The 24,207-nt window shown below is 51.7% G+C and overlaps 13 protein-coding genes across 13 annotated transcripts; 5 read left to right on the forward strand and 8 right to left on the reverse strand.

Moving 5' to 3' along the window:
* Positions 1–677: 677 nt before the first annotated feature.
* On the forward strand, positions 678–1,724 carry ATEG_07564 (SDR family oxidoreductase; the record flags this gene model as incomplete). The annotated part of the gene is made up of 2 exons (XM_001216185.1): positions 678–1,579; positions 1,616–1,724. 2 exons carry the CDS (start codon positions 678–680, stop codon positions 1,722–1,724), a joined length of 1,011 nt encoding a protein of 336 aa, XP_001216185.1.
* A 1,258-nt stretch (positions 1,725–2,982) lies between these two features.
* Positions 2,983–4,652, reverse strand: ATEG_07565 (oleate hydratase; the record flags this gene model as incomplete). The annotated part of the gene is made up of 2 exons (XM_001216186.1): positions 2,983–4,048; positions 4,102–4,652. 2 exons carry the CDS (start codon positions 4,650–4,652, stop codon positions 2,983–2,985), a joined length of 1,617 nt encoding a protein of 538 aa, XP_001216186.1.
* A 432-nt stretch (positions 4,653–5,084) lies between these two features.
* Positions 5,085–6,488, reverse strand: ATEG_07566 (uncharacterized protein; the record flags this gene model as incomplete). The annotated part of the gene is made up of 3 exons (XM_001216187.1): positions 5,085–5,484; positions 5,536–6,122; positions 6,177–6,488. The coding sequence occupies 3 exons, from the start codon at positions 6,486–6,488 to the stop codon at positions 5,085–5,087; spliced, it is 1,299 nt and encodes a 432-aa protein (XP_001216187.1).
* Positions 6,489–7,307: 819 nt separating this feature from the next.
* Positions 7,308–8,949, reverse strand: ATEG_07567 (uncharacterized protein; the record flags this gene model as incomplete). Its single annotated transcript, XM_001216188.1, has 5 exons — positions 7,308–7,756; positions 7,810–7,874; positions 7,922–8,301; positions 8,554–8,759; positions 8,865–8,949. 5 exons carry the CDS (start codon positions 8,947–8,949, stop codon positions 7,308–7,310), a joined length of 1,185 nt encoding a protein of 394 aa, XP_001216188.1.
* A 474-nt stretch (positions 8,950–9,423) lies between these two features.
* On the reverse strand, positions 9,424–10,329 carry ATEG_07568 (DUF3632 domain-containing protein; the record flags this gene model as incomplete). The annotated part of the gene is made up of 3 exons (XM_001216189.1): positions 9,424–9,842; positions 9,902–9,965; positions 10,051–10,329. 3 exons carry the CDS (start codon positions 10,327–10,329, stop codon positions 9,424–9,426), a joined length of 762 nt encoding a protein of 253 aa, XP_001216189.1.
* A 398-nt stretch (positions 10,330–10,727) lies between these two features.
* On the forward strand, positions 10,728–11,870 carry ATEG_07569 (M20 family metallopeptidase; the record flags this gene model as incomplete). The annotated part of the gene is made up of 3 exons (XM_001216190.1): positions 10,728–11,260; positions 11,326–11,636; positions 11,680–11,870. The coding sequence occupies 3 exons, from the start codon at positions 10,728–10,730 to the stop codon at positions 11,868–11,870; spliced, it is 1,035 nt and encodes a 344-aa protein (XP_001216190.1).
* A 1,133-nt stretch (positions 11,871–13,003) lies between these two features.
* ATEG_07570 (uncharacterized protein) lies at positions 13,004–14,077 on the forward strand (the record flags this gene model as incomplete). Its single annotated transcript, XM_001216191.1, has 4 exons — positions 13,004–13,193; positions 13,448–13,732; positions 13,838–13,940; positions 14,002–14,077. 4 exons carry the CDS (start codon positions 13,004–13,006, stop codon positions 14,075–14,077), a joined length of 654 nt encoding a protein of 217 aa, XP_001216191.1.
* A 117-nt stretch (positions 14,078–14,194) lies between these two features.
* On the reverse strand, positions 14,195–15,343 carry ATEG_07571 (transposase; the record flags this gene model as incomplete). Its single annotated transcript, XM_001216192.1, has 1 exon — positions 14,195–15,343. One exon carries the CDS (start codon positions 15,341–15,343, stop codon positions 14,195–14,197), a length of 1,149 nt encoding a protein of 382 aa, XP_001216192.1.
* Positions 15,344–15,950: 607 nt separating this feature from the next.
* ATEG_07572 (uncharacterized protein) lies at positions 15,951–16,716 on the forward strand (the record flags this gene model as incomplete). Its single annotated transcript, XM_001216193.1, has 3 exons — positions 15,951–16,286; positions 16,340–16,454; positions 16,508–16,716. 3 exons carry the CDS (start codon positions 15,951–15,953, stop codon positions 16,714–16,716), a joined length of 660 nt encoding a protein of 219 aa, XP_001216193.1.
* A 611-nt stretch (positions 16,717–17,327) lies between these two features.
* Positions 17,328–18,288, forward strand: ATEG_07573 (RTA1 domain-containing protein; the record flags this gene model as incomplete). Its single annotated transcript, XM_001216194.1, has 2 exons — positions 17,328–17,514; positions 17,567–18,288. 2 exons carry the CDS (start codon positions 17,328–17,330, stop codon positions 18,286–18,288), a joined length of 909 nt encoding a protein of 302 aa, XP_001216194.1.
* Positions 18,289–18,376: 88 nt separating this feature from the next.
* On the reverse strand, positions 18,377–19,618 carry ATEG_07574 (Zn(II)2Cys6 transcription factor; the record flags this gene model as incomplete). The annotated part of the gene is made up of 1 exon (XM_001216195.1): positions 18,377–19,618. One exon carries the CDS (start codon positions 19,616–19,618, stop codon positions 18,377–18,379), a length of 1,242 nt encoding a protein of 413 aa, XP_001216195.1.
* A 1,080-nt stretch (positions 19,619–20,698) lies between these two features.
* ATEG_07575 (putative MFS transporter) lies at positions 20,699–22,272 on the reverse strand (the record flags this gene model as incomplete). The annotated part of the gene is made up of 3 exons (XM_001216196.1): positions 20,699–21,924; positions 21,975–22,023; positions 22,075–22,272. 3 exons carry the CDS (start codon positions 22,270–22,272, stop codon positions 20,699–20,701), a joined length of 1,473 nt encoding a protein of 490 aa, XP_001216196.1.
* Positions 22,273–22,933: 661 nt separating this feature from the next.
* ATEG_07576 (NmrA-like family protein) lies at positions 22,934–23,897 on the reverse strand (the record flags this gene model as incomplete). Its single annotated transcript, XM_001216197.1, has 2 exons — positions 22,934–23,590; positions 23,643–23,897. The coding sequence occupies 2 exons, from the start codon at positions 23,895–23,897 to the stop codon at positions 22,934–22,936; spliced, it is 912 nt and encodes a 303-aa protein (XP_001216197.1).
* Positions 23,898–24,207: the final 310 nt, after the last annotated feature.

Below are 24,207 nucleotides of genomic sequence, written 5' to 3' on the forward strand. Positions count from 1 at the left end.
GACCTCTTTTACTCACACCGGGAACAGACATTGATAGAACCTGGTACCAAGGTTCGACTGGAGATACCCATTTGGCCGATTGGGATGGTCTTCGCTCCTGGCGAAGGAATACTGTTACGCGTTGCAGGGCATGATCTATGTTTGCCTGAGACAGAGGCTTGTCGTTCGAAGGAGCCAGAAGACGCAAATGTGGGGAGGCACGTGTTACACACTGGAGGCGCATTCGATAGCTCCTTGACCGTTCCATTCATCCTGGGATACGAATAGAACTGCCCAATAGAGGCTATCAGGGGGACCAAAGAGCATCAATACCTGTTGATAACTACTCCATAGCTATAAATTTGGACTCTCTCTCTGTTCTGTAATTTTCTCCACCTCTGTTCCAGTAGAAGAGGAATATGATCCTCTGGACCATCAGAACGGGGGGTGACCCAAGCACATTGCCACAACAACTGTGCCTATACATGGGGCGGAGATCATGCGTCTACTCCCCGCACCCGTGTCCCGCAATCCCGCATTTGTGGGGAGTGGCCCACCTCTAGAGCATTAACACGACGGACACTGTGACTGACATTGATGCAGGGAACCTAGTGAGTCTTATAAAACAGGTCGAGCAGTCCTCGCAGGAATAGACAAGTACAAAAAAATTCTCAATTTGCTTTCTCATCTACTACATCATGACGATCCCAGCTTCATTCAATAGAGTCCTTGTGACGGGCGCAAACTCCTTCTACGCAGCCGCCATAATGGAGAAGCTTGCAAAGAAGGGGGTGGTCATCCATGCGACTGTCCGCAGTGAAGCAGCTAAGCCTCCTCTTGAAGCTTGTTTCGGTAGCTCAATCAAAGTCTTCATTGTGCCTGACATCACCGCGCCAACTGCCTTCGAGGAGGCCATAGTGGACTGTGATGCTGTTTTCCATATCGCGTCCCCGTTCCGCTACAAGTTCACCGATGCGAAGCACGACGTCCTCGAACCAGCAATACAAGGAGCGTTGTCCGCCCTAAAAGCGGCTGCCACGGAGGCCAGCGTACGACGTGTCGTCTTCACGAGTTCAGTAGCAGCATGCATCAACCCCGTGCATCCTACTGGCTTCCATCGTCCAGGATACGTGTACACAGAAGCTGACTGGAACCCACTATCATTCGAGGAGGCAGCTACCTACAAAGCGTTCCCTCCAGTGTACACCGCGTCCAAGGCCTTGGCCGAGAAAGCAGCGTGGGAGTTCATGGAAGCCGAGCCGCGATCCTTTGACTTGGTCTGCGTTAACCCGTGCCATACGTGGGGGACTTATAAACAACATGTGTCATCGCCGGACAAGATGAATGCTACGAATTCTGATTTGGCCCGTTTGATGGATGGGGTTGAGTCGGACCTCCCTCCTACTATCATGCCGTGGATGACGGATATTGATGAAGTGGCCCAAGCCCATGTCAATGCCCTCTATAACCAAAGCGCATCTGGCAGATATATCATTGCCAACTCCCCATTTGATTTCCAACAGGTTGTTGATCTGATGCACTTGCATTTCGCGGACTCGGACTGGATCAAGAACGTTCCTCGGGGCAATCCAGGCAAAAGGTCGGTGGGATCGCACTTTGTACTGGATAACCGCAGATCCAGAGAGGAGCTAGGAGTTGTCTATCGGCCGTGGACCCAGAGCGTTATCGACTTTTGTACTCAATATGCGGCTGACAGGAAACGCTGGACCAAGAATAGTTCTTGAACTATGAATTCCCACCACTGTTTCATTAAGGACTACCTGCCCTTAGGCGAGACATTCTCGTGGTAACACTCATTTGGGAGGCTATCATTCTTGCCTTATATACGACTGTGAATCTTTTCAGTGACCCTTGTCTCGGCTGGGTCTTCTCTTAGTTAAGTGACTGATACGGGAGGGACTTACCAAAGCAAGGACTATCCTATCCAATGGTGACGAAAATCTTGATTAGAGGGCGAAGAAAGTGTACTTTCCTACGTAAAGAGAGGCGGTTAATCACAGTCCCAATATGATATCCAAGCTTGGAGGAGCCGTGCCGCTCAAGTTCGTAACGAAGTTAACCCAATATGCGTCCTGGAGTAATGTCCTCAATCTGCGGGTTTTGTTCACATCAAGGCCGAATAGGTAACAGATTTCCAGCGATTGTGGACAACGCATGGGCTTTTGAAGCAGACAGTTGAGTAGGATATGGTTCAACAAGAGTATTTGGACTGCATGGCAATTGCATCAGCATCGATGGTCCCTGACAATGATTCCCTGTTCGCATCATGTTAGGACAACATATCATTTAATCGGGCCGGCATATACACAAGGAGCAGTCCAGAAGGACCACCTCCGACATAACTATAGGGAGTTCATCTTGCACCGCTTGATGGTGTACCCTGGGTGGCGATATCTCTCGCAAAACTAAAGCAGAATGCCGGTCTTTGGATATAAATTCACTGAATGCAACAGTAAGATTTGCATGGATGCCCAGTTTGACAGAAAGCCGCCTGGGAGTCTTATACAGAATGTACCTACGAATGAGTGTGGGGATGGGACATTCTTCCCCGCGACCCTGTACAAAGTGGGGATGTTTTCCACTTCAACAACCCCCAAACAGTGGGAATTGTCCCTCGGATCTCCTATCTTAGACGACCCACCTCACTGTTGGCTCGAGGCAGGTCGTCCCAGATGATCCTACCTAGTATCAACCATATCTCTGAGATTCAAGCGAGATGGGATCATCATCTAACGTCCAGAGCAAAACTGCAGGCAACATACAAGACTTGTATCCGATTTCTTCATGTCAAGTGGTTTGGATCTATCGCCAACGATATCTGAAAGTTCTATAGGTTTAACGTAGGAAAAGAATATGTCCCATTCTGACCAATACCAGCGGTACAGATACATGAAACGGCGTTATTTACAATCGAACAACCAACACCAGGATACCTAGGTAGCCTCGAGACTCCAAAATTCACAAAACATACCTCACATCAGATCAGATCATCAAGTTAATGGCCGGATACTTCTTCCCCTTCTTAATACTCTGATTCAAGCCCATCAATTCATTAACAGCAATCTGCGCTCCACGAATCATATAGTCCTGCGTGGCGACAGGCTCATCCGGGATATCCACAAACTGCCCGATGAGGGCAATATTCTCCATGCGCTCCGGGATCACCGGTGGGCGGTCGCCACACGCCCTCGGCAACAGCGTAGCCGTGGCGCGCGGCACCAGACACGGGATGGTGATGGAGTCGCGGAGGATCTTGTCGACGGGGAACTGCAGCTGGTGCAGGATCTCCATCAAGACCTCCTGTCCCGAGCAGTTGATCATGGACTTGTTGACAAAGTTGCCGTGGTGCTCGGGGTACAGCGCGTACCCCCACAGCACGTAGACGTCGCCGGGCTGGTCCGGGAAGACCGGCTGCTGCGGGATCTTCAGCGTGATGAGCCAGCGGCTGTCCCTGAGGGTGACAAGGGAGCCGGTGCCGGGCTTGTCGCCGGTGAGCTGGACGAAGCGGTGGAAGAAGTCCTGGTTTTTGAACGTGATGGTGAAGGATGCGATGCGGGATTCGGTCATGCGCGTGCAGAAGTTGTAGGCGTTGCCGAAGCGGGCGTCGTTCGTGGAGAGCTCCAGCCACAGGAGCCAGTTCTCGTCGAGGTCTTTGTCGATTTCCATGAATTCGAGCGATGGCGGCGTGATGTTGGTGCCCGTCGTGGCACCGGACATCACGGAGCCAAGGGATACAAAGACAATGTCGTCGGGGCTGAGGTGGATGGCGTGCTCTGGGTTGTCGTCCTTGGTGGCGTGGATCTCGGTGATGCGGCAGGTGGAGGAGCTTGAGGTGCATTGCGTGACGATGTCGGTGACGGTGGTGTTGAATTGGAAGTCAACCCCGGAGGAGACGAGGAATTTGGCGATGGGACCTACGATCGCCTCATGGCGATTATACTGGCCGCGGTCTAGTCGCCTCGGGCGGTTTAAGTCATGGATATCATGCATGAAGCGCGAGATGAGGCGTCGGAGTTCGGCAGCGCTGTGCCATGGCTGGAAGCCAAACCTGTGTCTTTGATCAGCACTCCCTCTGTGTATTAAAAGAACTGTGGACCGTACGTAGTGGCCAGCATCAGCCAGTAGTTGCTCTTGAAGAAGCTTTCGCTAAAGTATTCGTTGATGCGAGTCCGTCCGAGGGCCTTTTCCGTTTTGGAGGTCAACATGAACAGGTCGACCCTGTCGCGCAGGCCCAAATTGACTTTCTTTGGATCCGTTCGCGACAAACCGTACGACTTGTGGCTGAGAAACCGCGTGTGGGATGCTTCCTTCAACGGGTTCTCCTCGTTGTACGCGACCAGATCGTCCAGGACCGTACGTCCAGGGCGCGTCGTCGACGGGACCAAGGACAACAGATGTTCCATACACACATCGTTGAATTGTGGCAGACCTCCTGCGCGGAAGTCATACCCGTTCGTGGCATCACCATAGCTGACAGTGCCGCCGCCGGCCATACTCAGCTTCTCAAGTATGTGGACACGCGACGGCGGCACCCCGGCTTCCTGGATCAGGTGCACGGCGGCCGTGAGCGACGGCAGGCCGCTGCCCAGAATCCAGGCTTCGACCTTGCTGGGATCACGAGGATCCCGCCGGGGAAAGGGTGAAGAGGCCATGGTGCCGTTGATCGAGAGGATGGGACACGGGCGAGATCAAATCCATTTATGAGCGCGTATCGATGAAGCTGTACCGAGGATGACGGGGGCCGGGAGGAGCAAGTGGCAAGAAGGTTCTATCTGATGTCAGCTGGCTCTAATAATTAATAACTAGTCCAGTGCAATACTGGCTCGTGGCTCTTTCTCGGAACTAGGCAATGCCCAGGGCAGGGTGACATCCGGGTCCATGCCATCGGTGGTTCCGATCCACGATTGACGACATGACTACCACACATTCTGTTCGCGGCTGCCAAATCAGCGACTGCAGTGTCCCATTGAGTTGCAGGGTCTATCATCCGATCCATGACAGGTGCCAGTCCCGCTGAAGAAACTCGGGCGAGGCTAAACTAAAAACATCGTGCAGCATTCCGTTGAGTCTATGGAATTCGTACATTAGTCCACAAAGGGCCGCTCTTTCATCACCCGCGCCAGCTCGTCCTTGATCTCCTGCATAGTCTTTCTCCCCTTGCCCTCAAAATATTTCGGACCCAGGTCCTGCGTGTCATATCCGTGTGGGTAATACTTGTCGCCATCGTCTCCCGGCACAGGCAGGCCGACCAAACGGCTAAACCACGCCGCCGGACCCCACCGGTTCCAGAACGTCGGCTTGACATAATACGGCAGACCCTCCCACAGACGGATATAGTAGCGGCCGTGTTCGTTGGGCTCGTCCATGAAGACGTCCTGCCGGAGAAAGTACGGCCGGGGGAGAGACAAGTGGCGTAGGCAGAATCTGCGTGCCTGGAGCAGGGCGGAAAATATGACGCGGTACGAGCGTGGCGGCTCATCGTACCTAGAGAACTATTAGGATGAAATTCGTCGTTGTACGGGGGGTTAGTCTTACATCATGGCGGTCCTTAGCCTCTCGTCCATCACGCAGGACGCGAACTTGACGCCAACGGGCTTGAGGGGTTTCGGTAGCGCATACACAAGCACGTCCATAGTCTTGTCCGCGACCTCCTTGTTTGCCGCGCTGGGCTTCATGTGCTCTTCCTCGTACTTGTGGCTCCACTCGGTGAGTTCTTGGAGGAAATGCAGCCCGTCGCGGAAGCCCGTCTTGCCCGATGGGAGGTCGTCGAAGCTGATGCCCAGGCCGTCGCCTAGTCGCTTCCAGTACGTGCCGATGGCGCATCTTTCCAGGTCGCTCATGGATCGCCATTCGAACATCTGGACAAACCGGATGGGCTCGATGGCGAAGAGACTCAGAGTGTAGAGCATGTCTGCTTCGAGGATCTTTCCGCTCGCGCGATAGCCTGTATGCAGGAACTTTGTTCGGGCGATGGACGTGATCGCTCGCTCGGAAGAAGGATCGAAAGACATGAACTGCCCGATGAGAGCGCCTGTGTCGGCATAGCGCTTGAAAGACGTCGCGGGGTTGGAGAACTGGGAAGTGCGAAGGAGCAGGGACGAGATTGTCGGGATGCCATATGTCTACTCCGTCATTAGCCTGTCGGTTGAAACGTGTTGATTTGATCGGAGTCGTACGCGGAAGAGCGCAAACTGCAGCGCCTTCAGCGAGACAGAAGGAAACTCCAGTTGCAGGATGCGTTTCTGTATAGCCCACGCATCGTGCGCCGTCATTCGGGCCATGCCCTCGCGGGTCGCATACTGAGGATATGCTTTATGGATGCTTCGCAGTCTCCGAAAACGCAGCGAGGCACATGCAGCGAGATATGTCGCGACCAGCGTCGCCGCTACAGCAGCACGCCTGGCAGGGCTCTTCCAGAGGGTCGCTATGAGCGCCCGGATAGGGAGTTCCTTGACCGCTGCGATCACAAAAGTTATCTGTTTGTCCATGAGTAAGTTTTTCGATGGCCGCTCTACACCCAAGACGCTATAAAGTACATAGTACAGTCCATCTCTGCCATGCTGTCTTTATACACACCACGACGTATCCACCTACACGCGCATGATAGCAACCTCGTTCCCCGGATGTTCATTGAATCCGTCAGACCACCACTATCCCCGTAGTGAAAGGAATAAAGATGGCGATGGCTAGTGGAGTCATATGCGTAGATCACCACGGCTCGGCGGACCGAGGATGAAGGCCGCGGGGGATGCCGATCATCCCCAATACGCGCGAACGCCCGCATTGCAGGATTAGCAATCGCTCGACGGCAGACGGTAGATAGCCGAGGATAGACCTTGCAGGATTTAGCGACATACTTTATCGGAACTGGAGAACCGGCATCGTACGAGGGGGGTTTCTTCAGGCTGACTCCGAATCACTGACCACGTATTGTCGAGTTCTTGTTATGAAGCCTTGCGATTGGGTCAGATCTATACGAAGAAGATACGACATTCACATTCACATGCGGGTAGGATCCAGCCACTGACAGCCACGATATTAGTGACTGAGAATCAATGCATGTCGTCTTTACCGGAAGCGACAGTCTATAGCAGTTCTTATGATTTGTTCTGAAACCTGAACAAGTCATTTTGGAAACAGGAAAATTATACCAAAGTAATATGATGAATGTCTTGATCTAATGCGTTTACTCTAGATGGTTGGACACTATGGACAGAAATGAATCTATATACTATGACCACCAAAACAACGACCAGCGCTGTAAGGTAGACACTCATTGTCGGACCCGCTTCGCTTTCGCAGAACAATCACTTGTGCAACGACCCAACCGATCCAGTTCGAACTGACCCCCCAAACGTGGACCGTCCAATTGAGCCCATGTCTCCAATGGTAGCCAGAATGGCTTCTCGATCCCGAACATCCCGGTCTATCGACGTCTCTACGACAATCCCATGCACCGCGAGGTCACTTAGGTTCTGGCTCATTTCCAACGTAGGCGTGCGATAGGCCCGTGCCCGGACTTCCGAATACGCATCCTGGGAACGGGTATTGAAGTTTGTCCCATATACAAACTCTGGAAACAGGTGAGCAAAGTCTGACGAGGGAGATGATGGCTTCTCCTGTGGTCCGCGGCGGGGGAAACATCCGCATCCCCGGAGACAGAGTTGCACGGCGGGCCGCATGAGAACAACGGAGGCACACATGATAGCGAGGAAAAGTTCAACGAGTGTGTAGATGGTTTCGAGGGTTCCGCTCTCTGGGCGTGGTCAATTACTGCACTGTAGTGAGTAGACGAATGCACCAACGTACGTGTCAGGTTCCCGGTCTTGTAGTTGGGAAACTCGACCAGGCGCAGGAGACTGAAGACACATGTTCTGTTTGCAATTAGGATAGGTTGATTGAAAGCGCTGGAAGGCCTTACATGACACCCGCCGAGAACAGCAGCGTTATCTGGATCTTCTGTGGACGAGCCAGTTTTAGCCGCCACACGACAGCCACTGGTAGCACGACCAGGACTATATCCTCCAAGAGCGAAAGTGCGCCGACGCTGATGAACAGCGCTGCTTGTCCGGAAATGCAGTAGCCGTCAATGCTCTTGATCCAAAAGTACCGGACTGGTAGGCACTGCAGTGTATCGGCTACAATCGCTGTGATGCTCCATGCGACCGTGAAGACCAGAAGAATGGTAGTAGCCAGGCGTATTCGTCCAAAGATGCCGAGGAGTTGACGCAACAGGATGATAATGGACACCTTCACGCATAGCTGAGACAAAGGCCAGAACTTCTGAATGATCCAGAATATCTTTGCTTGTTAGCATGCCACAATCGATATGTAGGACCACAGCAGGGCTGTACCAGTGTCACTCGCTTGCGAGTCTCCCGGGGTAAAGAATAGATGTCTCCGCCGATGCCATTGAAGCCGACTGCTCTTGTTAGCCATCGGCAGATCGAAATCGACAAAAGACCCACTCAGGATGGTGCATATAGATATTCCATGGCAGAATAGGAGTCCAAGGCCCAAGAAAACGTCCCCGACGTCACACTTCCGTCTCACCAAGTAGCGACTCCATAACCGCAAGGCAAAGAAGATCGTCGCTATACACGATCCCGCGATAGGGACCGCGATATAAGTCGCCCTCCAGTGGACACCCATTGGATAGACACTCCAAGTGGTGTTGTGTACGCGATTAGCGCAAATGACAGCGAGACCCAGGACCTGTTCACAATGCCATGCTCGGTGCGTGGTATTTCTTGAAGCATCTGCCAAGACACACACATGAACACAATATAGCAATTCTCCTCGAGATATTCGCCAGGAACACAAGTGGTGTAGAGCCGTGCTAGCCATGAATTAGAAGAGCATACGGTCTAGTTCATATACATTGAAGGCGAACCATCGAGTCTTGATATCATCCCGCAACTCTGTCGTGCTGGTGGTGGTGGCAAGCATTATTGGCTCAACCCACTGCTCCAGATCATAACTTCGGCCGGCGTCAGCATGTCCCTCGGATCGGTCCCTCCGGACGATCTATGAGATTGGCGAGGAAATAGTTTCCATGCGATCTTGAAATTCTACTGTCCAAAAGCGAATGGCAGCGGCGAAGCCTACAACATTACATAGACCAGACCCACGTAGGACTAACATTTGCATTCCACTAACATCATATTCGGGTCTGTACCTATTTCCAAAAATCAAGCCAGAGCCCCTGCCGGATACACCGAAAGAGACTGGGTATTCCGTGGCGCTGGGTCGCATGGCCGCATGATATTCGCCTCGCAGGGACCGGAAGACGACTTCCACATCAAGAACCTATGTCCGATTCTATTCCTTTCTATCCGCGCAGTTCTGCAGTGTGGCCCCGGAGAAAGTGGGTAATGTGTCTATCAAGTAGTTCCTCCGCCTGGGACGGACCTCCACTGCAGACTACCCAGCTTTTTCGATATTCTCCATCGCATTCTTCGCCATCAGACACGTCTCCCTTAGAGATTCCTCCGACGCCGAGATCTCGCCGAAGCGCTGCTTCCAGAAGGTCCATCTCTCCATCGAAATGCAAGGGGGTCCGTTGTATAGTGAGCCACCGCGGAACGATTTGGTTTCTATCGCTGTGGCGGTATGCCGGAAGATGGTACTTCCACATCGTACAATCCATTGTGCGGCCGCTTTTACGTCACATTCGACTTTGTGGCCAGAGATTTCCTCTTCCAGGGCCGCTCGCAAGGTCCAGACAGCAAAATTGGGCCACGATACGGAGTCGAGGGCGAAGAGACGTGCGGCAAAGGCATTCAGGTTAACCCATGCAGCCATCTCTTCCTCGGACGGATTGTTGGTAACCGATGTTGGAGCTGTAGATCAGTTATTATTCATTGTTTCCTTGGTATGGGTACCATCAGGGTAGACTCACAAGTCCACGCCTCTCGCACGCTCGGACCCAGCAGGGGTAGATCCGTCCACAGACGTGTATCCCCCTGGGTTAATGTTAGCCGATTCCATGCATGCGGACACATGTTCACTCGCCTCCCATAAGCGTATCGTAGTTGGGGGTATATCCACTAGAGCTTGGACGACGTCCACCAATCGATCTTGGGAAGGATGGTCGGGCGGAATCTGCCTCGCAATGGCAATAAAAAGCTTCCATATCTCCCAAAGAAAGGGCTCGATGTCTGGTTCAGCGCTCCTTAATTGGCTGAGTGCGGACTGGTTGATCTCATCTGCGATGGTTGCAGCCGGTGTTGTGTTGGAGGGCTGCAGATAAGCCGCGAGAGACTCAAAGAGTCTAGCCCCATTGTTCGATGGAGACTTGAGATTGTTCGACAGTGTTAGAGAAGCCATTGTTCTTGTAATTTTGAGAGCGGCGATGGAGGAGAACGTGTCTTCTTCTTATCTTATATCGGCGCATAAGCGGGGTCGATCACGAGTGAATCACAATGCGCCATTCAGGCACGGGCGTTAGCTTGCATCGGTTGCTCTAGACGACCCAATGCAACCCTTCCTGTATAGTAAACTCCATTCTTGAAGACAATACCTTCTATGAGGCTCATCATGCACATCTATACACTCCAAACGGTGCCAGACAGCAGTGCACGTCACCGGTGATGCGATGTGGGGTATGTAACCATGCCCCGCACCGATCTGATCTTGATATCAGCCACTTCGTCACGCCCGTAAACCCCTTCATTCTTATACGACTTGCACGATCATAGAGCGCGTTGACTCATATCCCACGAATAATGCCCGAAAAGGTAGTGTCTCTCCTCCACGACCTCATTCAGGTCCAAAGCACCAGCGAACACGAACAAGAAATCGCCCTCTTCCTCGACACGCACCTCACAAGCCTAGGCTACACCGTCGAACGCATCCCCATAGCCGAAGGTTCCTCGCGCGAAAATGTCTACGCCTATCTGGGCTCTACGCGCAAAACCCGCGCCTGTCTAACCTCGCACATGGACACCGTTCCACCGCACATCCCGCTGCGCGTGGACGGGTCGACGATCTACGGGCGTGGCGCCTGCGACGATAAGGGCCCGATGGCGGCGCAGATCTGTGCGCTGGAGGAGCTGCGGGCCGAAGGGCGCGTCAAGGAAGGCGATGTGGCGCTGCTGTTCGTCGTGGGAGAGGAAAAGGGCGGTCCCGGCATGCTGGCGGCCAACAATCATGACCTCAGCTTTGAGGGGGTGGTGTTTGGGGAACCGACGGAGGGGAAGCTGGTCGTCGGACACAAGGGGCACTTGGTGTTTGAACTGATTGGAGAGGGAAAGGCCTGGTATGTGGATCGTGGATCATCGTATGCATTCCCGTTGCGCAGGTTGACTGATGAGCGGTGGCCAGCCATTCCGGGTATCCCCAGCATGGGGTCAATGCGAATATTGCGCTGGTGGAGGCGCTCAATGATTTTCTCAACACGAAATTCCCCGATTCGCCCCTTCTCGGTCCGTCGACGTTTAACATTGGTAAGCTCGAGGGTGGTGTGAGTTACAACATCGTGCCGGGAGCTAGCAAGGCGCTTTGCGCCGTGCGCATTGCTACGGATATGCCAGGGATTAAGAAGATCGTGGCGAATACAGCAGCGAAGCATCCAAATGTTCGGTTAGAGTTCAAGTTTGAATATCCAGAGACTTTGCTCGATCATGATGTTGAAGGTATGTTTTCCTCGCTGGGCGGTTTATATGCTCATATCTGTAGGGTTCGAAACTGCACCGGTCTCGTACGGAACAGATGTCCCTCGGTTCAAGGGCAATCATAAGAAGTACCTGTACGGACCTGGGTCAATTCTCGTCGCGCACGGCGAAAATGAACAGATCGAAGTGTCCGAGCTGCTGGAGGGTGTTCAAAAGTATAAGGCGCTTACGCTGCATGTACTCGGCAGTTCTTAGTTTGAGGTTCGTTGCAACAGAAATCATTAACAGTAATGGTAAGTGCTGGAGATATCACGTATAGTGTACGGTATCTTTATCTGGAAAGTGGCCAGAAAGGGCGCTTAGGCATAGCATAAGGTGGGCCGTATTTATTATATATCTCAACAGTGAAAGCACCACCCAATGTTAATTCTACAGAACTACGATGTTTCTCACAAGGACACCTTAGGACTGCTTATTCCACAACTCAATTCAATATATCATTACTATTAAACGCAGTTAGAACTCTCTGTGTTAAGGGTTATAACTGTCCTGGATGACAATCACTCAGGAATCGAAGGAGGATTCAGATGACTGACAGTCAACGCAGTAAAGGTCGACGTAATGCGTATCTGATACGTATAGGATTGGTTAGCTTGTGGTCCTACACCAATGAATGTTACTAACATAAAGTATGATGCCAGATACTGTAGCCTATGAATATCTTGAAAGGCTCGTAATTGAGAAGTAATTAGCTAATTCGGAGCCAAGCTGAAGGCTAAGGAGGCCGGACCCATAGGGAACTACTCGGTGGTGGAGTTGGCATGATTCCTTTGATTCGGTTCCTCGGCTTTCATACAGCTTCGCCGCCATCAGCACAATGAAAACTTCACTCACCTGCCCGCCGAGCATATTCCCACCACGTAGCAATATCTGCGTCCAATATAATCATCAAGTCCGATTCATGCTCAAAGAGAGGTACAACGAATGGACTTGTCTGTCCATGAGGCTCGGGGTTCGGCGTGCTGCGAGAAGGGAAAGTAATATGATTGGGGCTTGGACCTCGTCCGTGTTGATCTTGTGCAGGAACCGGCGAAGATCAGAGTGCACAGGTTCTCGTTATTCTTAGCAGAACCCTTGAGAAACTCTATAGCTGTCGATGACCTTTGCAATATACTGACCTTTGCTTTTCCCAACACCATAAATCTACCCCGGCGGTTGCCGACGAAGTTCAAGCAATGATGCGGAGTGCCCCAGTAGTTCGTATTCAGGTCAACCTGATTGTCCATCTATGGACATTTGGGATCACTGTCATCTATATTGCCCCTAGGTCCACTTGGCTTCGAATGATGTAGCCGACAATGGCCCACCATACCCCATATACTTCCAAAATGAACATCACCTCTATCAGTCTTGCGACTCAAATTCTTTGCGTTATTGTCATCACCATCTTTGTCTCTTCCCGGTACGTTATCAAGCAAAGGTTACGACTATTCTTCGGAGTTGAAGATGGTGGGTACACCGCCCTGTACTCTGGAAACATGCTAAGAGATCCTCTCAGTACTGTGCTTCATCGCCTGGGTACGTTACATAGGCCAGAACTGCGGCTAAGCAAGCGTTAACACCAGTTGAAGGGACTCTACATGGGACACTGTACTTGCACTCTGATATGTAAGGTACACTGCATCAACACTCCACGCGGTAGACTAACACATGCTATACAACAGTCACATATATCAATGGCGCAATTACAACAAAGCATGAAATGACAACAGAGCAATTGCAATCGAAGCATAAAGTGAGAATGTCTCTTCCAAAGGCTTGCTATTGATCAGTTCTCACCATTGGCAAGGTATTCTATGTCGCTGCCTTCTTCTATGTCCCTATGATTCTCTTTGTCAAACTTGCCCTACTATTTATGCTGATCCGCGTCTTCCAACCCCACAACAATCATTTCACATATATCCACGTCTTCATAATACTCATTATATTCTACTATATTGCTATTTTCTTTGCCAAAATCTTCATCTGCAACCCCATCCGCGCCTACTGGGAGAGCGAAGACAACAAAGCTACTTGTTTGAATAAGTCCGCCGTGATCGTCGCCGATTCAATCATCAGTGTGTTAACTGATCTTGCTATCCTTATTTTTCCGATCGGCTTCATCTGGTCGCTGCCGATAGCAACTTCAAGGAAGGTTGGCGTTGTATGTATCCTTGGTGCAGGGTGCATCGCTGTCGCCTTTAGTTTATACCGGCTGGTTCTCCTCTGCCTGGGATTCGACAACCCTCAGGATATGTCACTCATTCTGAGGATTTTACTTACAGAGTATGGGGTTCTTCCCGCAATATTACGTCTCCCAAAGGACTAACTGTTGTGTTTGTTCTAGTAACGCTGAGGGCGGACTGGGGCTGATATGTGCATGTCTTCCAGCTTTGAATAAGCTTATCCACACCCTCATGTGAACGAGATAGAACTGGATTTTGGATGAACCTCGTATTTGTAATATAGAGATAATTTACAGTCATAATGCCTTGCCGATCATACTTAAATGGTTTACTAGAACCATGCGAGGCATCTTGTTAAAGCGACTCTATCTTGGATGGGTCAAACGGAAATATGCCCTTGTCCGCAAACGCGTCCATAATGACCTGAGGCTTCAATGCTTCCTCACGAACAGGGAAGAATTTCTGCATAAAATCCGTTTTCTCGTCGTCGGCATCATCAGGTGGACAGAGGTAATATTTCTTCTTCCAATACTGCTTGTAACTTCGAAAAGCCTTGTCGTCGAACGGCTGCATAAGATGTCCGATATGTGGTGGAAAGCAAACGGGAATGATCTGGTGTTGCTCGCAGAATTGCAAGAAGTTGAAACCCAAGTATTGAGGTAGACCTCGAAAGAGCAGGATCCGTGGCTGGTTGTCTTGGACGCGGTCTTTGGTCTGGCGATGGAAAATTTGGATCCATTTTGAAGCAGCTTTTTCTGTGATCCGACCGCTTGGATTCGTATTGAAAGTATATTGATCAGGGATCCCTTCCACCTCAAACCAATCTTCGAGATAATAGTCACCCTGGAAGACAATATACGGATCCGCTGCCCACCCATCGGCAGCGACGCATTCGATCGTGGTGATCCATTCTGTCCATGTTCTATCGAAGAAGGGAGGCGGCGAATCACTGTCCCTCGCGGTGACGTACCATCGAGGGCCCGTTCCCTCCCCAATTCGGAAGATGGTTTCGTCAAAGTTGTAGATATTCGCGGGCGACACGCCGTCGATAAGAGACTTCAAACGGTCGAACCAATGCTGCAACTTGTCCCGATCTGATGGATCAAGACGCGTCTTTTTACGTAGACGTTCTTTGGACGGCTTCAGGTCGTCCGGTAGGCGTTTGATGAATCGATCAACCCAAGCCTTGCTAATGGTAGTGTTGTTTCCGTCGCGATTGAGAATTTGGTCCGCACTTGTCGTGATTTGAGTCGCGGTGGGATGGGTGGATATCTCCTTTACCCGTCGTATCCATTTGATTAGGTCCTTTTCTTGCTCATCATTAAGTGTCTTGGGGTGAGCTGCATGAGCTAAGCGTGGATGGGTCTCTCGTTGGTGTTGCAGCTGGCCATTCGGGGCATCCAACTCTCGTTCGAGCGCAGCGATATTGGACTCATTGAATGGACGAGAATGAGTGGCTTTCTTGGAGATGCGTCCTGCGCTGGAATTGGGACCTGCGGTCATGATGGTATAGATAGGATGGGAGCGTGATGTGGTAAACAAAGTATATACGCGTTGGCGCGTCTGAAGTGCCCGCTAAGCTTATCAAACCTAATCAGCGGTGCCAAGCTTCACATACTAACGGAGTGGCATTGGCCTGCCGGGCCGTAGGAATTAGCACAGCTACTAAGCAACTATTATATTTAGAGAAATGGAGTATCTTCATAGAAACTACAGTACAAGGGTTAACCAGCCCTAATAACTACTATTTGTGGACATGTTCTGGTCCTCCGAATGCCCCATCGAGTACTCCGTCTCCGTAGAATATTCTAGTGAAATTTCCTCCCTGGCGGCATTGTTCCGAGTGATTTATCATCCTTTCCGCATTAGACCCGCATTATTAATCGTTGACAAACCGGCCTCGGCGCTAGAAATCTCCGTCTTCCGCTTACTATTGGCCGTCGATGGCGGAGCATCCGAAGAATAAGGCGGGACTATAGTGGGCTCACTATGGAGTCGCATTTATATAAACCGAGCCCCCCAGGCTCAATCGAACCATTATCAACTCGCCTGCAGCATCATCTCCTTCTACTCTCCAACAAAATCACCAATATCACCAACATCGCTCAAAATGGGCTCCGTCCAGGTCGAATTCAAGAACCCTGCCACCTCCACTCTGCTGGATCTGGTGAAGGCTCGTCGCACTCACTACGCCCTCAAGGCGGAGAGCCCCATCTCCGACGCCGCCATTGAGAAGATCGTCCAGGATGCGGTCCTGCACGTCCCTAGCTCCTTCAACACCCAGACCTCGCGTGTCGTCCTTCTCCTGAAGGAGGAGCACCAGAAGGTGTGGGACATTGCTATCAGCATCATGGAGGGTCTGGTTGCCGCCGGCACCGTCCCCAAGGAGATGTTCGAGAACCACACCAAGCCCAAGCTCGAGGCTTTCCGTGGTGCCTACGGAACTGTAAGTTTTGCCATGCGTTGTGCTGTAAGAATAACCACACTGACAGACTTAAGGTCCTCTTCTTCGTCGACTACGAGTCTCTGGCTCCTATCAAGGAGAAGTTCGCCATCTACGCCGACAAGTTCGATCCTTTTGCGCTCGAGTCCAACGCCATGTCTCAGTACCTTGGTATGTTTCCTCTGCCGCATTTGAGTAGTAATTCCAGCTCTAACGACGCGCAGTCTGGACTGCCCTCCAGTCCGAGGGTCTCGGTGCCAACCTCCAGCACTACAGCCCTCTGATCGACGAGCAGGTCCAGAAGCAGTGGAACCTGCCTTCTTCTTGGAAGCTGGATGCCCAGCTTGTCTTCGGTACCCCCGCCGGCGAGCCCGGTCCGAAGGAGTTTGCTCCTCTGGACGGCCGCTTCAAGGTCTTTGGCAAGTCCGCATGAATTATGATCAACGACGTGTTATCAGAGTAATGAATAGAGCTTTTGCGCACTAGACGAATATATGCAATACCCGGAAGTTGTTGTGCTATCGTAGACGTACTGTATCTTTGTTCATGCATGCTATTGGATAAATGCAGCTCGCACGTGTTATGGGCTGGGGATTATATTGCATTCAGTAGCTGAAACATTCAAATATAGGCAGATACTTAGAATGACAATGAAAGAGTTACTACCAAGCGATCAGCTCGGGAATATTGTACATGAGCGGCAAATCTGAGACAAGCGCCGTTGATACAATCATATCTACCACAGGTTGATGAACAGACATAGGCGATCTGCTGTATTTCCATAGTAAAATCCCAGGAATAGTGAAGATGTATGCTAAAATTAGATGATGTTTACCTCTACTCCACTTGTGATATTCCCGACGTGGACGCAAAGCTTGTCCGCTGATCCATCGTATTCGTTTGAGAATTTCCTAAAAGAGTAATATCGCCAAAGTGCAGGAATGGCTCTAGAACAAGATATAAATCGAGCTGCCAGCTCAATCAAGGCTTTCATGTCATCAAAATCTCACTTTCATACATTCTAGCAACCATATTCCTACAATCATGGACTTCACCTTCCATCCAGGCACCAATGGCACCGACCCTTGGGTCGACTTCTACCCCTACGCTCCCTCAGCTCCAGCAGGCTACGCATTCGTCGTGATATTCGGCCTCATAACCGCCATCCACATATTCCTCATGTTTCCCTTCCGCGCGGCCTACTTCATACCTCTCATAATCGGAGGAATCTGTCCGTTGACACCCCCTCCCCATCACATAAACCCGATCTCTAACAGAACTAGGCGAAGCATTCGGCTACTACGGCCGCGCCTGGTCCCACACAGACCGGACACGCATCGGCTCCTGGGCCCTCCAACAAATCCTCATCCTCTGCGCGCCACCCTTCGTCGCCGCAACAATCTACATGGTGCTCGGCCGGATCATCCGCGCCTTCGACGCCGAGCACCTCTCCGTCATCCGCACAAAGCGGCTCACGACCATCTTCGTGATCAACGACGTCCTGTGCTTCCTGACGCAGATTGCCGGCGCAGGTGTGCAGGTCACGGGCGACGAGCACGTCATGGATATCGGCCGGAAAGCCGTCCTGGCCGGACTGGTCTTCTCGCTGGTCGTGTTTTGTGTCTTTATTTGGGTGGCCGGGGTGTTTCACCGCCGGCTGGTGAGTGAGCCTACCCCGACGGCGGCGCGGAATCCGCAGCTGGGGTGGAGGCGGTATATGTGGGCGTTGTATGTGTCTTGCCTGGCGATGATGGTGCGTAATCTTGTGCGGACAGTGGAGTTTGCGGCGCCTAAGGGGTCGGTTTTGAATACGCAGGAGGTGTATATTTATGTGTTTGATGCGGGATTGATGGCGGTTTGTATGGGTGTGCTGGGATTATGGCATCCAGGGAAGTTGGTTAGGGATGCAAGGAGAGCCAACAAGGCGAGTGCATCTATGCTGGGTGGGCCTATGGAGGAGAGGTGTTCGGCGGATGTTCCTTTGACGGGGTATCAAAGAGTGTAGGTGTTGGGGTTCTGTATATTGTAGATGTGTCAATCATTTAAATTTTATGTACATGATTACGATATAGTACAGTACTGGATTTGAACAGCTAAGCATAAATCACACTCCATGGCCATTCAACCCACGGATGGAACTCTCCTCTCAAAGACATGTGAATCCCAGAAACCACATGTCTATCCCATCCCACCATAAGCCACGAACTTTGCATATACCGCAGCAAAATACTCCATTGCGCCAGTACAACCAACGCAAAAGCATTCTTGCCTTCCAGGAGACTCACAAACGACTCTGGCAGTCGATAAATCCATCCGATAACAGGAGCCATCAGACATATACCATCCCGTCCCAACGTGCGCGTTTTGTACACTTCCTCAAAGGTCGACAGCAAATTCGTACACGCGGCAACACACATGTCCCGAGTGCTTTCATCGACCACATTGAGCTTGATGAATTGCTTGACATCCAGAATGTGCCGTTTGTGCATCTCAAGCTCATCCAGTAACAGCGGATCGATCTCGTCCACTCTGGGACCTGGTACCGGCTCCAGGATCCCCGTGAAGATCTCCTGACGCCGGGACTCCAGGATAGACCGCACGCCGCGCATGAGAACCAACCACTCCGCCTTTCCTGTTTCACTAAAGACAAGATACTCGCCGGGAGGCGGCCCGTGGCCGAAATACACGAGGCAGATGAGCACCGCCGAGACATAGATCATCTGGCAGTTTTCAGAATTGAGCTGGGTCAGGATTGATGTGATGGATCGCACGCCGAAGGTAAAGTGCTCGTCCGCTTGCCTGAAGTGGTGTTCACGATGCTCGGGTTGCTCGGAGCCAAGGTGCAGCGCGGATATCGCGAGCATGAGGTGCAGAACGGAAGGGAATGTGAAGCCCCACTGTGGAATGTGTTTCTGGTACACATTATGCACGTCTTCAGGCTCGTAGACTAAGGTCTTGTAGGTTGATGTGAGATAATGATGGTAGAGCTGGAGGTCTGCCATTGAGATGCTGCTGCTGCCGTAGTCAACCGGTAGGTCGCACTGGACACCACTTGATACCGTCGTAGTCCGTTGCCCGGTGTCCTTAGGAGATAAAGCTGGTTTATATGTGGACTGTTTGAACCGATATCGTCTGCTGGATAGACTCGCTGAAGAAGACGGTGATGCAGACGCTGAATCTGCGAAATCACACTCGATCGAGTGTTGCTGGCAATTCGTGCATGATGGCTTTTTCTCGTCGCACTGTGGGATATAAGCATATTTCCCAGTGTCTTCGTATGGTTTATTCCGACGGATAAATGCAAAACAGAGCAAAGAGCGTAGAATATTTGTCATATTGGTGTTTCCTGCTGAGTCTGCTTTGCAAATGTAGGACAGAATGTGGGAAACACTCACTTTTACGCGCCTCCTTTTGCAGTTTTTACATCCTAACCGAGACTTATGATGCGCTCGCCGAGAACGAATCTTGCTTCGTACAGCGATGTCCTCCATGGGTGGTTGTTGCTGCAAATTGAGTGGTGTCTAGTAGATCGTCGTATTCGTTCCCTTTTATCCGCCTTGGGCGATCCAGGCAGATATTTAGTGTCACGTGATAATACCTACCTATCCATGGACTCAATGTAATTAAAATAGAAACATGTCCAATGGATCTACTCGGCCATACTTCGGGACAAAACGTAGAGATTGCATGTCCATATCACTGGGCGGATAGGCGTTCATGCTAGTTTGTACCGAATGATAGCTTGCCATGACCCAGCCGTCGAAGATTGACAACTATATACATTCCGCGGTTTCTATATTTTACGCGAGTGCACTACAGGCCTGACGATCTACGATGATCCTGATTGAAGTCCAGACCATGACTATGTTTCGCGTGGAGCGTCATAACCTCGCGAAATAATGCTACTTTCTCTCCCTTTAGTTTGTTCGGCGTTGTCACTTCTGTTATACAACCTTATTCCTTGCTTTGGACCTAAAAGAACACTCTCAATGGCACGTGTGGAGTGAAAGGCGTTGTTTTACTACAGCTAGCGAAGAGATGACCTCAATACTGCGCACTCAAAGAGCCCTGCGGCGGTATCAAGCGCATTTCTCAATGCCGAAAGGCACGCCAGTTCCCACAGATGCCGACTCAGAAACCCGTCTCCCCCAGGAATAGGGAGAACGACGCCGAGTTTCTTGGCTTGTAGGAGCGCATAGTGTGCATCCTCTAGCGAGGCAGAGATCCGGTCTAGATCCCTACAGGAGCAAGCCATCGTCTCCGCTGCACCGGAGATACCCTGTGGGGTATACTCTCCAATCCCAACAAGAACAAGCACAATACTAGAGGAAAAAGTCGCAGAAAAGACACGAGTCATGTTATGTTCCAAATTAGCTGCATCTATGTCTATCAAAGTAGTCAACCCCTCCATTCATCTAGTAAGTATACCGGTAGTTAGGGTGGCGATCACCCAGCTGCTCAAACTGCTCCTCATACGTGAGATGCTCCAAGCCCTCCAGAATGCGTGCCCGATGCGTCTCCTTCTTCTTATTCAGGATTCGCAGGAGCAGGATCTGCACCACGGTAAGCACCATGCCAATCGCCACCAGTGAAAGATTGAACCGGGCACCAAGGCTATAGTACGGCGCGGAGCTCTTAGGATAGATCCAAGTACTCAGCACGCCACCGCTGCTCGTCGAAATGAAGCCCATCGCGACAGCCGTCGCGCGGCGGTTATACCCAGCACTATTATTCGGAACCCAGCTGATCAGGCACGGCGCGCACGCATAGATACCCGTGACAAGGAGACACAGCGCCGCGTAGCGGATCCCAAACCCCCGACCGACAAGCATAAGCGCCGCACCAACCAGCCCAATCGCACTGGTCGCCAGGGCACACAGCCCGCGCTGCTGGTAGCGGTCGGCGATGTAGGCGACGATCATGGTGACGACGAAGCCGCAGACGTAGGGCGGGACGGTCATGAGCTGGGTCTTGGTGTTGCTGTAGCCGAGGGCCTGGACGATGGACGGCGAGAAGTACGCGAGCCCGAACAGACACACGCCGCTGCAGAAGAGCACGGCGCAGGCGACCCACACGTGCAGATCGGCCAGGACCGAAACGACCTTCTTGAAGGTGACCTTTTCGGACTCGAAGTGGTTGGCGTCGTGCTGGAGGCGGGCGATGCAGCGGTCGATATGCAGCGGGCGGAGGGTGATGGCGTTAGCGGGGCTGTTGGGCAGCATGAAGAAGGAGAAGAGACCGAAGCACACGGTGAAGAGGCCTTCCAGGATGAAGATCCATTGCCAGCCGCGGAGGTTGCGCAGGCCGTCCATTTGTTGGATGGCGGCGGCGAGGAGGCCAGAGAATGCGCCGCTCAGTGAGGCGGCGGAGAAGAAGAGGGCGATGCGGACTTGGAGTTCGTGGCGTCTGTAGAAGCCGGAGAGGTAGAGCACGATGCCCGGGAAGAGGCCACCCTCGAACAGGCCGAGGAAGAAACGACAGGCGACGAAGCCACCGAAGTTCTTCGCTTGACATTGCAGGACGGTGACGAGACCCCATGCGGTGCAGAGGGTGGGAAGGAGGATGCGAGGGCCGATTTTCTTGAGGATGAGGTTGGATGGAAGCTCAGCGAGGATGTAGGGTACATATGTCACAGTGATGGCTTTGAATGTTAGTATCGTAGTATAGACAGAGGAATGGACTGGTACCAACCACACTTGTACTGATAATCGGACAGATTAAGGTCTTTATCGAGGCCTGCCTGTGAGAGCTTCAGTACTTAATGCATCGAAGAAACGCATAAAGGACATACCACTCGTGCGTTTCCGACATTAGCACGATCCAACCAAGCCAGCAGGTAAAGTATCAGAGTCATGGGCATCAGCAAGAGATCGAGTCGCCTGAGCGTCTCCTTGTCCAGACGGCGTTCTTCTTCCGTGGGCTGGTCTTCCACGGCGGAGATCTGCTTCGCCATGGGAGCTTCGGGGTCCATAGGTTTTCCTTCGGCCATTTTGTATAACAGACAATACGTTCCAGAAGGCTGGCACATCCCGTAAACTCCCCTTCTGAGGACGGATTTATATAGGTGTTTGTCCTCCCCGAGCGGGATGAGGGGCACCTCATCGTGGCGTCTCACCTTCAACACCGGCATTCATCAAGGCATTTAAGGCTCCTGTACTAGAGCGGGGGAATCGTGGCGTCCCACAAAATTGCAGTCTGCCAAGCGTGACGGAGATGATCAGTAGCGAGACTTCTGCGTTGGCATGGATTGTACAACCCGCAAAGTCTGGTAGTGTAACATCTACTGCTACGACAGAAGGATATCGGAGCAATTGCAGGTCTATCTAAACACAATGGCATATACTCAGCGACGGTCATCACAGCTCTCCGGGGTAACAGTGGCATGTATCATCCCGCCCCCCACATAGGATCGAAACCAAGAAAATGCCCAGACATCCGGGGTTGAAGCGGACATCTCACTGCCGCTCTAGCTGATTTTCTGCTAGGTGCCTCGGCTGGTTGTTTTGCCTAGGTTTGATGCCAAGATGAGGTGCAAGTTGAACGGTTTGTCTGATGCAGTATACTTGGTGTGAGGGAAAATCACCGCAATTTGATATTAACATTAAGTACAGAATTACCACCACCCCAAATATCCACACGCAACACAACTTTTACTTCTTCTTATAGACCGAGTCCTCCTCCAGCCACTTGTCGAAATCCTTCAGCCCCGGATGGATCTTCTTCAACTTTGCAATGTCAGCCCGATAGCCGTGGTCATAGAACCACCGGAACATGGTCGAGAACTCCTTCGACATCCACAAGATGATATACATAATAAACCGATACGTGGTGGGCGGGTTCTTCCCCGTCTTCGACTTGAGCTTCTTCGCAAAAGTCTCAAAGGTGAGTTCGTCACCCGCCAGGGAGAGACACTGGTTGCGGAACCGGCCCTCTTGAAGAAACGCGAGAGCCGCAAAGTGTCCGATATCACTGACGGCAACGACCTGCAGTGGCTTTCCTTGCAACATTGCATCCCACGCCGTACAGGCCACCTTGCCGAGGAAGTTGGGCGCAATGTTGTCCAGGAAGAACACGGGCCGCAAGACGGTCCATTCCATCTCCCCATCCTTGGTTTTCTCGAACAAATGCTGCTCGATGCGGTGCTTGCTGACAAAATGCGGGATGTTGGTGGGATTGTCGGTCGAGGCATCGCCGCCGCGATCCACGGAGGAGTAGACGAAGTATTGCACATGGTGCTTGATGGATTCGTCGATGAGGGCCTTTCCTTGGTGTTCTTCAAGTTCGGCACCGCCCTTGGGTGTCACGGTCTATCCCCCGATAAGTATCTTCCCACGTAAGAGGATCGAGTACCCAACATACCTGGACGCTGTATACGCCCCAGACGGGCAGCGAAGTGGCCTTCTTCGCATTCGCAAAAACTGTCGCCGGATCGTCCAAGTCGCCCTGGACGAGCTTGATCTTGGGAGACTTTTTGGCCAGTTTCTGCGCGGAAGCCGAGTCCGTATTCCGAGTCACGGCTAAAATCTCGACGTCACCATCTTGAGCGATCAAGGCGTTGACCACCGCGCCGCCTTGTTTGCCCGTGGCGCCTGTAACGAGAATTGCGACTGTCATGGAGGATTGCAGACCCGATGAATGTGTATCAGCTGTGATCAGTTACTTCTCATGGGAATTCACATCGTGGCCAGGGCGCTATTTAACGCATGCGCCGTTCACGGTGTTGCTGGTAGGTGCCATACTATGGGCGGATAGCACACTCGATGATTTGTCACTATGAAGTCAGTCGGCCTCGGCGGTTACAATGAGCGCCGAGCTTATTAATTGATGAATAATATCGATCTGACGAGAGTTAGTTATAACTAACTAACAAAAAAAAGATAGACCGTGCTCTTGAGTGTAGAATATTGATCGGGATTCTATATGC

Source organism: Aspergillus terreus, genomic scaffold (assembly GCF_000149615.1).
Source record: "Aspergillus terreus NIH2624 scaffold_11 genomic scaffold, whole genome shotgun sequence".
NCBI classification, from domain to species: Eukaryota; Fungi; Ascomycota; class Eurotiomycetes; order Eurotiales; family Aspergillaceae; genus Aspergillus; species Aspergillus terreus.